The 12,171-nt window shown below is 40.8% G+C and overlaps 1 protein-coding gene across 1 annotated transcript in view; it reads right to left on the bottom strand.

Moving 5' to 3' along the window:
* Positions 1-12,171, bottom strand: part of LOC105930625 (neurexin-3b) — a gene marked incomplete in the record, with an annotated part of 460,536 nt that overhangs the window by 330,448 nt on the left and 117,917 nt on the right. Inside the window, 2 exon segments of the mRNA XM_036147669.1 lie at positions 4,664-4,738; positions 10,647-10,948. Coding sequence (XP_036003562.1) covers positions 4,664-4,738; positions 10,647-10,948 — 377 coding nt within the window.

The following is a 12,171-nucleotide window of genomic DNA, read 5'->3' as shown; positions in this document are numbered from 1 at the left end:
AATGCACATTCTCAATGGAAGATGTTGGAATTTGTGGTTGTAATGTGGCAAAATGTGAAAGAGTTCAAGAGGTATAAATAGTTTTGTAACGCACTCTGTTTTGACATTATGCGCACCGCCTGGGAGAAATCCTGACGCACCGCTCTGAATAAGAGAGAACGGAACATTTCCTCATTATAATGGGAAACTAAATTGGAAAAAAAAAACGGTAAAAAGAGGGATAAATATGTTGCCAGTGAGAAAAAAGCCACAATGCAAATGGATTACATATCCAACAGTCTCCGTGTGAATGCATGCCCACTGCACAGAGGATAACAGAGTTTTTGGCACAGTGACATAATCAAAGAGTAAAAGGTAGAGTACAAAATCAGTTGTAATCCAGGAAGCAGGCGGCATCAGATCAGCCTACTGGAACGACATATGACGAACGGCCGAGGATCAAGCACTACCGCCGTTACGCAGGCACGCTGTGAATCGTGTCCACAACGTCACGCTGACTCACCCCTCTTCAGATAATATTGGAATCACACAATAGGAACCAACGCCTATGCAAACGCGGGAAATGTTAGCGACTGCCTAATGAACACAGTTCAACTCCGAGCTGCTAAAGAGCCAGGCGTTTCCCCCAGGAAGCGATGGGAGCCATAAGCACAGCTAGAAGGAGAGTGAATATTGAATATTTGCAGCACATTTGCTGGAGGCCAGACTCCAAATTACCGTTAACATCTGGATGTGCAAACAGACCACTAACGACTGAAGTGTGTGATTTAAAATATGGAAAACCAAGCAGCTCATTCCGGAGCTCTGCACACGTGTCACCAAAAAAAAAAAAAAAATCAGTCTATTCAGCTTGAGGCAATTTTGAATAAATTGTACATGTTAAATGAGATCTTTGTCAATGATTTTCACCATATCTTATGTCTGACAAACCTTCCTGATAGCAATATCCCGCGCATCATAGGTGAGATCTTTAACATCAATGTTTTGTACTGTCTAAAGCAGCATTATGCCCCCTTTTTTGGGGGCTCTATAGTTGGCTTTTTGCAGTGAGTACATTTAACTTGATCGATTGTGAATAGACAGAAGCTGCATTGGGATGTTGGTGAGAAAGCCTGGATGTGAATGCCTTGCGCATCAGTAAGTAGAAATCTGAACCGCATGGCCTCTCCTCAGAACTTTCATTAATCATTTGCAGTAAATTAAAGCACCGGGGGAGGATTGGAATGCAAACAATTAGCCCAAAAACTTGTAGAGTTTTCCCAATCTATTTCATCTGAACCTCAACCGTACTCCTAGAGAAAACCATAAAACACATGCAGCTGTCAACTCGCTCTACGCTGCTAGCTCAACGCTTCATTCAAGGTTCACGCTCTGGTAAGGGCTGACTACAGAACCCGCCACGAACTGGAAGCCAACTAATCCTTCCAGGATGCATAAGGAAAGGAAGGAAAAAAGGTTTTTCAAGGGTGAAAACTTCGACTGAGGAATTGAAGTGATGTTGGTCAAACGGAAGAAACTAATGTTCTTTAATGTGTTTCTTTCTCAATGGCCACAGTGATACAAACGGTAGAAGTGTAAATGTTTTCATACCCCATGAACATTTGCCACAAACTCCCGTGTGCTTTATTTAGATTTTATGTATAACAAACTTACACAAAGAAGCAAATCACTGAATTCAACATTGTATGAACATAAATATTGGAGAAGAGTGTTGTGCTTCGTTTTCAGCTCACTCCACTAATACCCCTAATTAAGACCAAAGGCCAGCAATTGCCTTTAGAAATCATCTACTTAGGAAATGAAGTCCAAATTAGTTTAGTTTCATTTCAGTAAAGCTCTATTTGTTCAGTGAAAGCCTTCGTCTGCCAAAAATGGAAAGTTCTGGCTACAATGTGGTTGTAGCCAGAGCTACAACCACATTGTTGAGACCAAACCATTTTCATATGGTAGAATGGCCTAGTCAAAGTCCAGAGGTAAAGCCCAATGAGAATGTGTGTCAAGACTCAAAAACACAAAGGCTCTTTGTCCGATTTGTCTTGGCTTCAACCAACTGTTCAGAAACAAGAAGCAAAAAGTGTGTAGATGTGAAAACCTGGTAGAAAACATAGAAATATAAAGTTTTTTTTTATTGGGTCAGTTGTTCAGGGTCCAGTAAGGAAGTGTTCTCAGATCTGCACCTCCAACAGTCAAGATTTAGTAATTATTTTCAAAATAGACTTTTTTTGTGAAGGGAAATATAGCCCTGATAGTTAAGTAACACAATCTTTTTTTTATTTACGTTTTTCTCCCCACTAGTTCTTGTTGCAGCAGTCAAGAACACCCCTATCCCAACCACAGAAATGATTTGACGGCTGATACAACTTCTGACTTTGACTTCATTAAGCCACTTCAGTAAGGTATAACATGCTCAGTCAGAGCAGAGGCAGAGAGAGGAAAATATGCAGCCTCAATCTGTCCCTCCACTCTGGGTCCGGCGGCCTCTCCATCACTTTGATATAAAGAGACAATTCTGTCACCTGAGAAACACACCTCAAGCCACAACTACAGCCTTCCTTCATCTCTGTGTCCTCTGCTGTAATGGAGCTATCAAACTCAACAGCTTCAGTCAGAGACATGTTGTGTGTTTTTATTAGTGGAAGTTCTAATTAGGATAGGTCCGATATGTACCACACGGAGACTGGTACACTGTGCCGTTTCCTCTAACTTGCTCTAGACTGACGTTCCTTTGTAAAATGCTTCCTTTGCATTTAAAGGGAAAGCACCAAAACAAGCTGCTCTCAGACACACCTCAGAACAGGGGTAAAAAGGGAGGAACGTCATTAAATTTAATCATTTAATAAACATTTTATGTCACTGCCAAGTTCTTTCTTTCTTTTTTCCTCTCTGTCTTACAAATCAAAATCGCTCAGCAAGGCTACAACTACTATAGAAAAGATGACCCAGCTGCAGACCACCTGAAGGTTTAAGGTGCTGTGTGTTTACAGGTGGCGTTCCACATATACCGTGCTTGTAATGACTGATTACTGAACTACTTTTTTACCGTTTGACCATACTCCTGACTTACCTGACTCCGCCAGATAGATTTGCTTCGCATATCCATCTGGAAACCTTCCGTTGAAGTAATTTTGGGAAGGGGCGAAAATACTGGTTAGCTGATTGGCCTATGTTGATGATAGACGGGCCAAATAAACCAATCAGATTCGTCGTCGCTCTGTTACGAGAGACGACGAAAACACAACCACAAGCCAAGCTACTCTTGCTGCTGCAGGTAAAGGCTCGTTAGCTCAGCAAAGAAATACTCTGTAATTCCGATAAAACTTGCTCGATAGCCACGCTAACGCTAGTTTCATCGGCTGAAGCCGCCATGTTCTTTAGACTGAACTGACGCGCTTCCCGTTGCGTCACACCTCAACCCGCCTCAAAGCCAACGCTGATTGGACGTTCGTTTGGTGAACGGCTCCAAATTTTCTTTAACGGAGAGTAGCCAGACTGATCTGCGAGTGAAACCTTGAAATCTTGCGAGATCAGGATGGTCTCACGAGGCTAACTCCTGACTGCTGCGACCAACAAAGCATTTTCCCATTTTCCACCAAAAAAGGCCACTTTTGTATGTCTTTTTGGATCATTCTGTGTAAATTAAAGACAGTTATGGAAGCAGCAGTTTCTATAGGAATCAGGCAACCTTGTCTGGCCCCAACAACCATGCACTCCAAGTCACTTAAACTGTCTACCTTCCCCATTCTGTTACTTAGTTTGTATTTTAGCAAGCCGTCTTCAAGTTGCTACCATGTGATAAGCTGATTTGTACCCAAGCAAGGCATGCTTGATTTCCATTAAATGTAATCATATGTTCACGAACTACAAGAAACTAAATTGGCCATAAAATGTTTCTAAAGCTGCACAAAGCTTCACCTTCAGGTATTTCACAAAGCTCTATTTACATGTGGAGAGTAAATTATGCCCGTTCAACAATGCAAAAAATATATCAAAATAAACCACAGTCCTCCTCTTATTGCCATTAACTCATCCAGAGTTAGCGAAGGGGGAATGCAAAATAGACAAAACAGCAACTATTACAAACAGCTAATAAATATATAATAGGAGTTTCAGTTTTGGCTTGTTTCATCAGAAGGAAATATTTCTTTGAAATCGCTGCCCATCCGGGAGGTGTTTTAGCCACACTCTCAAGCCGGTTCTGCAAATTGCATGTGACAGAAGCAATTTTGGGTTATTTTCTTGCGCACAAACTGCAGTAAGTGTTATGAATTAGATTAGGTGAGGGGATATTGAAAGTCTGATTCCTCCTCTGCTAACTCAGCAGCCTTAATTGATAATTCAATTTTAGTTCCCCCCCCCCCCCCCTTGTGCTCCTGTGCCTTTTGGAGCGAAAGGCGTTGATAACCGTTTTTTTGTGCATTTCAAAGACAAGTTTGCCAATTAACCGAGCGCCAAGAGCTGCTAACATGACAGAAAGGCGGCCATATATTTGTTCTCTGACTGCATTGAATAAGCTGCAGAACATTTGGCTGTAACAATGCAACTGCTCTCTTGTGATATTAACGTGAAAGTCTCTCACCTCTTTGAGGCAGCCCATGAAATTGTTGCTAACTGGAGATCCCGGCAGGTCCGCCGTGCTGGGGCTCCCACCCACATAGAAGAAGTCGTCGGAGCCCAGCATGGTGTAGTCCTCCTGAGTGTAGCCAGTGGTGGTGAGGATGCCGTCCACGGAGATTGTGACCTGTTGGGGCGTAACACATAGCCAAAAGCCAAGCCATTACACTCTAGAATGTGTTGCTTTGCTGTGTACAAAGCAAATTTCCCTCCTTGGTCTGCATTCAAACTCAGGTTTATAAACTTTTTGTTTCATTTGGTACCTTGAAGCTTTTATTTTTGGACCAGAGAACAGTTCGATTTTTTATTTTATTTTTTTGTTAATGGAATTTTTGCCAAAGGATTCACAGGACAGGTAAAGAAAATATGGCACATGCATATTTTCTTTATCTTTGATGGGGGTAAGAAAATGGATCTTAGGTTTGGTTCTGAAACTTTAGGTTGGGAAAGGGTTAGTACAATGTTCAAACCAAGGACAAATTGATTCCACTTGTCTTAGGTTTCGGGATTTATCTCTTACTGCAGACACGCACATACACAGTCCAACGCACGCCCTCACTCGTACAAACCGTCTCGCACACTCCTCAGGACCTCTACATCTGTAAATCCACGCACATGCAAAACAAAGGGAGGCTTTTTACACCACATCAATGTGCAAACCAAGGGCAGAACTCTTAGAAAAGCAAATAAATCACACTTTAACAGGAGATGGAATGCGATTCGATGGCGGCATACATATCTGGAACATGCGCACGTGGTACAGGGGATCATGCTAGACCGGAACCCATATCCGAGCAAATTCGTAGAGCAGCAGATACTGATCTCGGATCAGGTAGAGCCCGAGTGTCGTGTTTTTGCTAGAGATGCACCAATCAATTTGCCCTTGCTTCCAGGTCAAATGTTGAAAAATCTTCTTCAAACGGGTCAAAAGTAAGAACTCCCGCTCGCGTTGGTTTCTAATTGCATCAAAATAACATGATATTCTGTGATGTTTTTTTTTAGTTGAAATTATTAATGCAGTCTCAAAAAGTGTGAAAAAGTACAGAATCGGATTTTATTCATGTGTAAGTCTGAATGAGTTTTCAGACTTTCTTTGTTTGTCCAAAAGATCAAATATGATCTCCAAAAAATTTTAAACATTTTACATGTATTTATATCTTGAACATATTTTTTATGTTTTTTGGGACTTACAAACAATTAAATGCACTCATTCAAAGATCACAAAAAAGCGTTATTTTTAAGGCTGTTTTTGTTGTTGTTGTTGTTTTTTGGAGGCTTTTGATTATTTTAATTTGGGTTTAACAATGGAGCCAAAATTCTTGAACTCAAGTGTGCTTAGATTCTGAACAAAGCATTGCAATTTTTGTTTTTCATGTTTGGAAAATGATATTAATGATCCTTGAGATCATCTTAGGATAAATTCATTTTCCTTTTGATTAAAAAGTTCTATGTCTATTTAAAACAAAACATGGAGCACTTCTTCTTTTATTGTACATGTTAAATTCAAAACTAATCTATTGGCAGTTTACATTTGAACCCAACCAAAACCAGTATCAGCCAGAAAAGCCTGACCATCCTCTCCGACCAGCTTCCCTGTCCCAGCAACAGAAAAGCATTTTTTCAACATAATATTGTCACCCCCACATTTCATTGTGGGAACGGTGGGCTCAGGGTCATGTTAGTTTTTCCACCACATTTATTGTTTTGCCACTAAATGTCCTGTTTTAGAGCACCATCTTCCATGTGTTTGTCGTCTCTTCCACATGGCTTGTGGCAAACTGCAAACGGGACTTTTGCAGCTTTCTTTCAACAGTGCCTTTCTTCTTGCCAGTTATCTATAAAGGCCATACTTGTGAAGTGTGCAGCTGTGAGTTATACAGTCAACAGATTTATTTAGTCTGAGCATGGGATTGCTGCAGCTCCTTTACAGTTACCATGGGCCTGTTGGCTGCTGCTCTGATCCAAACTCTTCTTGTCTAGTCCTTCAGATTTAGATGGAGGGCCATGTTTTGGTGGGACTCAAGTTGTGCAATACTCTCTCCATTAAACCACACTCCATGAAATGTTCAAGGCTCTGGGTTTTATTATATAACTCAATCCTGCTTTAAACGTTTTGACAATTTCATCCCTTACCTGTCTGATGTGTTCCTTGATCTCTATTATTCTGTTTCTTTCCTAATGTGCTCTTGACAAACCAGTAGCCTTCACAGATCATCAATGATTATACTGAGATTAAAATACAAACGTGAACATCATTTAGTTTTGTGAAAAGAAAGTATTACTGGTCACAAGCTGTGATTTAATAGGTATGAGATAATCCAGTCTATATTTTTTCCAATGTTTTTAAAATGTGATCTAGGTTTGCTCATATACTAAAAAAGGCCTTTACTACACTGACGAATCGGAATCAATGCTGTCATTGTGTTATTTCTTGACCTGCGAGAAAGAAAAGGATATGAAAACAAAGTAGTAGAATATTTTGTACTCAAGTGACCACTCTCAAAAAGACAGAAAAATGTATAAAGCTGATTCTGAAATTGATTTTTTTCCCACCAAATGTCAAGTCTGTAAGACAACTGGAAGATAATTTTGTAATTCCTTCATTTTCTGTAGGATTCATAATTACTTTTCCATTTCATGGTTTTAATAATAAAACAAAAGCCTGATGGGTGCATCTCTAGTACTTCCTTTATCGGTCTCACTGGCCCAGGCCGGTAATCCAAGATCAGTGCGCTCGTTCTTTGAAATGTTACGCATATGGGCCCTGGGGTTATCAACACACACACAAACACCTTTTCACCAGCATGCTACAAAAAACTATAGACAGGGAAGGCAGAATGAGTGATACAGTGTGAAGTGGAGGGTGAGTGAATGAATTAGAGTGTTAGTGGTTATTCTGGGTGGCAGGGCTGAGGTTCTATGAGTTTGGTAGATGACAGGTCAATTGATGAGGTGTGGGCATGCCATGCGCCATAGTGAGTTGGAAACAACTGTCAGAGCTCCCGCAATTGAGGTTAAGGGGTGCCATTTTTTTTTTGCCGGCGTCTCTTTTAGGGCTCGGTGTCCAGGTCACCAACTCGAAGATTGTGGTAAGCTTCTGTCAGTTCTTGACGACAGTCCTCACAAAAAATGGGGACTTTTTTTGTGTGAAAAATTAACATAAAAATAAGTTGCCCCGTTAAAGGCAAAAGAGTAGTTGTTTTTCTTTTCTTTTCTTTTTTTTATTTAACTTGTCAGAAATCTGTAGTAATGAGGAAGAAACAAAGAGAAAAAAGTAAAAGCCAAAGTGAAAAGAACAGGATGGGGGATTGTGGGGTAAAGAAGGAGGTTGTTGGCAGGTCAGGGAGTAAATTGAGAAGAAGCGAAGAAAGAATTGCCTGGTAATACAAACCCATCTCCTCATTTTTTGATAAGAGTGTCTAGGATGGAACTCAAAGAGAACGAATAAAAGAAGAGAGGGGGAGGGGACACACGGCAAACCCAAAAAAAAGACAATAAGAATGATATCTACCAGACAATGTAGTTTGTTTACCATAGCGTGTCCAATGCCTGATTGCTTTCCAGAAAAAGGGGAAGAAAGGAAATCAACAGAATAGTGAACAAAAAAGGTTGTTAATAAGGATGGACAGAAAACAAAAAACCAAAAGCAACGATGAAGAATTAGGATGTTAGTTAGTACATTAGTTGGTTAGAAATTGGTTAGTAGTAAAGAAAAATGGATTTCATCATGGATGAGTTAGTATAGCGGTGAATAAACACTACGTGATTTGTCAGAGATCAGCAGCAGCAATTAGGCGCCATCATGCCATCCGAAGCAAATTTCCTACACCGGAGTCCTGGGAGAACAAAAGCTAAACAGATGTCTTGTCAGATATCTGCATAGGATGGCTCGAGGTCCAACAAAACCTGCAGTGTTTTTCCACCTTTGTTCTAACAAAGTGCTCCTTTGAAAGAGGAAAGGAATTGACAGAAAAAAGAAAGAGAGACAGTGAGGAAAAGCGACAAGCCTCAGCTCCTAGCCTATAACCAAACCCTCTGTTGGGAATTTCTGCTACAACCACTCGCTAACCTGTGGGACAAAGCTTACTGTCAGAGAGGGTTAGAAAAGCAGCTCTTACTTGTAGTTGTGCTCTGACAGCAACACTAAATGCTGTCTCACCTGACAAACTAAAGGTCAACCGAGACAACGGACAAACCCAACGCACTGCTAGCATTACCTTCATGCACGACTAGCTCTGGAAAGTCAGACAGTATCTTCCTACAGCCTCACACGGACCCGACTGATTCATATAAGCTCCACTCAGACGCAGCGCACAAGCTAATTATAAATAATAGGAACATATAAAAACAGCAAGGCAGTAATGCATGACTCACACATTTTCTACTTGGCTTTAAATTAAAATCTAAAAGGCTACACCTCAGCAGAAACCGTTTTCCCAATTAAAGCACGGAGACAAGCAACAGAACCTAGAAGCGGTGTCAGCTTACATAATTGTAAAAGTGCAAAAGCATTGTCATGACACCTTAGTGCAATACAGAACTATAATCCCTATGCCGATAACCGAGATTGAAAAATAAGATCTCACTGCTAATAACGCCAAGTAGAGATTTGCATATTTCACTCACTTGTAAAACAAGCTGCCAAGCAGAATAATTAGCACAGGGTGGTTTGTATCGGACCTAATTTGGTACACATATTGACCAGAGATGGGTTTCTACACTTCTGTTTACAAAGAGCTGCAGATGGTAGCCGGATGATCTGATATTTATTCTAAAGGTTTAGTGAAGGTCAACAGCCACGGCATTTGCTTGGTAGATGTATTACCGTTACTCTGTGCGACTGCATGAGGCTGAGTGGTCTTGTTGTACAGCTACATGTAGAGCAAATTGTCACAAAGGCCAAATTATCAGTGCTAAATTTGAATTAGGTCTAGACTTTGACTAGACCATTCTAAGAGATGACTATGCCTTTAACCAACCTTTGACATTGTATCCCTTGCTGTGTGTTTAGAGCCTGCAGGTAGATCAACCTTCAACCTGAGCCTCACATTTTAGATAACTCTGTATTTATTTGTCTCCATGTTTTCATCAACTCTGACCAGCTTTTCTGTCCTACTAAAGAATAGCATCCCCAGCATGGTGCTGCTACCGCCATGCTTTGTATAGTGGCTTTAGGTAAGGTTGGGTGTTCCTATGTCAAAGCTGGATGCAGTGCTATCAGATGTCACAGCAATCCCAAATCTCTCTTCTTAATACTATGGTCATTTTAATACACAAATATCCAACAAACCAGTTCATGTTGCTCTGGGTGTATGTTTAGAGTTGCCCCGTTTGAAGGAACATCTCTGCCCTACTCTCCAATCTTTTTGCCACTTCAAAAAAGGGTTTCTTTGCAAGATTTCCCAGATAACTCTGATCAGTTTCCATGTCCTGCTGAAGAATAGCATCCCCACGACATGATGCTGCAACCAGCCGCTTTCATATTATGGTTTTTATGAGGCTGGGTATAAAGGTTGTTACTCCACATTACTCCAGACTTTTTGAACTGGGAAAGCTTCCTGGAGAGGAAAGCTCTTGCCTAATTTCCTGGGGCCTTTACAAATGTGCCACTTCCTTGCTAATCAAAAAGGTGTCTACCCATCGCTGGCCTGTATGTGAACCACATTTCATCAAAATCGTACCAATCCTTTCTCCTAAGCAATTGTTTTCAATCAGTGAGTGTAATAGCCATATCCCTAATCCCAATAAAACGTCCTACTTTGCCTACAAACTACTAAATTCCTAAGAGATAAATGAGCCAATGAGTATAGATCAAAAGGAATTCATGTGACTTTAACAAAACCAAAGGTTTTATGACAACATTCTTTTCTCAATAATGTTTCCAAGCTGTAGTGATGGAAATGACAACCAATAAGATAAAGATGAGTTTCTCAAAGCTTTCTCCAAAGCTCGTCAAGGCAGCTTCTCTACAAAACAAAACCAAAAAAAACAAAAAAAAAAAAAAACCTTCATCCATCACTGTTACCCACGATTACCTGTCTCAGGTTGCGTGTCACTTTGATGTCATGCCAGGAGTTGTCGTTAAATTTTCCATTGACCGGTTCTACAATGGCCTCGAAGGCCCCAGAACCGAGGTTGATGACAAGGGAGACCGCCCCGTCTTTCAGCGCCAGATTGACGTAGTCGGCGGACTTCCCCGTGTGCAGGAGGAGGCCGTTCCGCTGCCACGTCTTGAACGACAGCGTGATCTCGTCGCTGCTGCTCTGAATGGGGTTCTGCGACAGGTCGTAGCAGAAGTACTCAGAGCCACGGAAGGTGGCCACGTTCTCCTCCCGTGCTGAAATGACAACAGAGGAAAACCGGAACGTTACTTCTGAGTATTACAAACTAAAATGGACAACATCCAAATAGTCACAACCAGAATTACCAAGGAGTTTTTCTTTACGATATTACAAAATTATATCCTAAAATGACATTGCCAACTGTGATGGAGGATTAACAAACAAAATGCATTGCAAAAGTAGTAAAGACATATAAAGACACGCTATATCCACAAACTTCTGTTACATCCTCACTTAGTGTATTTTCCAGCTCCAAGCTTAATCAACTCATATGTGCTTTATAAACACCTAGATGAACCTACAAACACAGGGCCTCTCTCTCAAATTTCCGATCTATGGAGTCACAATCCGCTATATTATTCATGGCTTTGTTCACGATCAAGAAATTTACTTCGGTTATGCTCATTAGGTATAACTACTGCATATGAATACTGTATAAGTGCAACAGCATGTACATTGTTTTATAATGCATAAAGAAAAAGACAAACAGGGAGCCTGTGGTGGTGCAAATGTGCTTATTTTAATAAGATTTCCTGTCACCACTGAAGAAACACATCCCCACACCATGCCGCTGCCACCACCATTTTTCACTACACATTTATTTTTACTCAGAGTAAATTACACATAGGCTGCAAATGAAGTGCCAACTGAAGGCAATGGGTTGGACAAGTTTATTTAGGGGTGTCACACGAAAGGGTACTGAATAGAAATGTACGCCACATTCTTTCTACTTTAGCTGTAAAATATGTCTAATTTGTCTGCTACTTAACAAATACCAAGTGATTTGTGTTGATCCATCACATTAAATCCCAATAAAACTCACTGAAGTTTTGGGATGGTAATATGGCAAAATGAGAAATCACTTTTGAAGCCGCTGTATAAGGAGTGACGTTATATATGACCATCAGTCTGGTACACACACACACACACACACACACACACACACACACACACACACACACACACACACACACACACACACACACACACACACACACACACACACACACACACACACAGCTCCCCATAATTACAGCTGCGATAATCCTATCATTCAGTTCAGATCACAAAATCATATCTGTATGGCCGTGGGTTTAGGTTTCACGTGCAGACCTTTAGACAGAAACTACTTAGGATGGAACACAATTCCTCGCTAATGGCACGCATAAATCAAACATAGTCTGATTTTACAGTTTAACATCACCCTGGTGTTACAAAG

Source organism: Fundulus heteroclitus, chromosome 15 (genome assembly GCF_011125445.2).
Source record: "Fundulus heteroclitus isolate FHET01 chromosome 15, MU-UCD_Fhet_4.1, whole genome shotgun sequence".
Lineage (NCBI taxonomy): Eukaryota > Metazoa > Chordata > Actinopteri > Cyprinodontiformes > Fundulidae > Fundulus > Fundulus heteroclitus.
The sequence above is the reverse complement of the archived record's forward strand: the minus strand, read 5'-3'. Positions and strand labels throughout refer to the sequence as shown.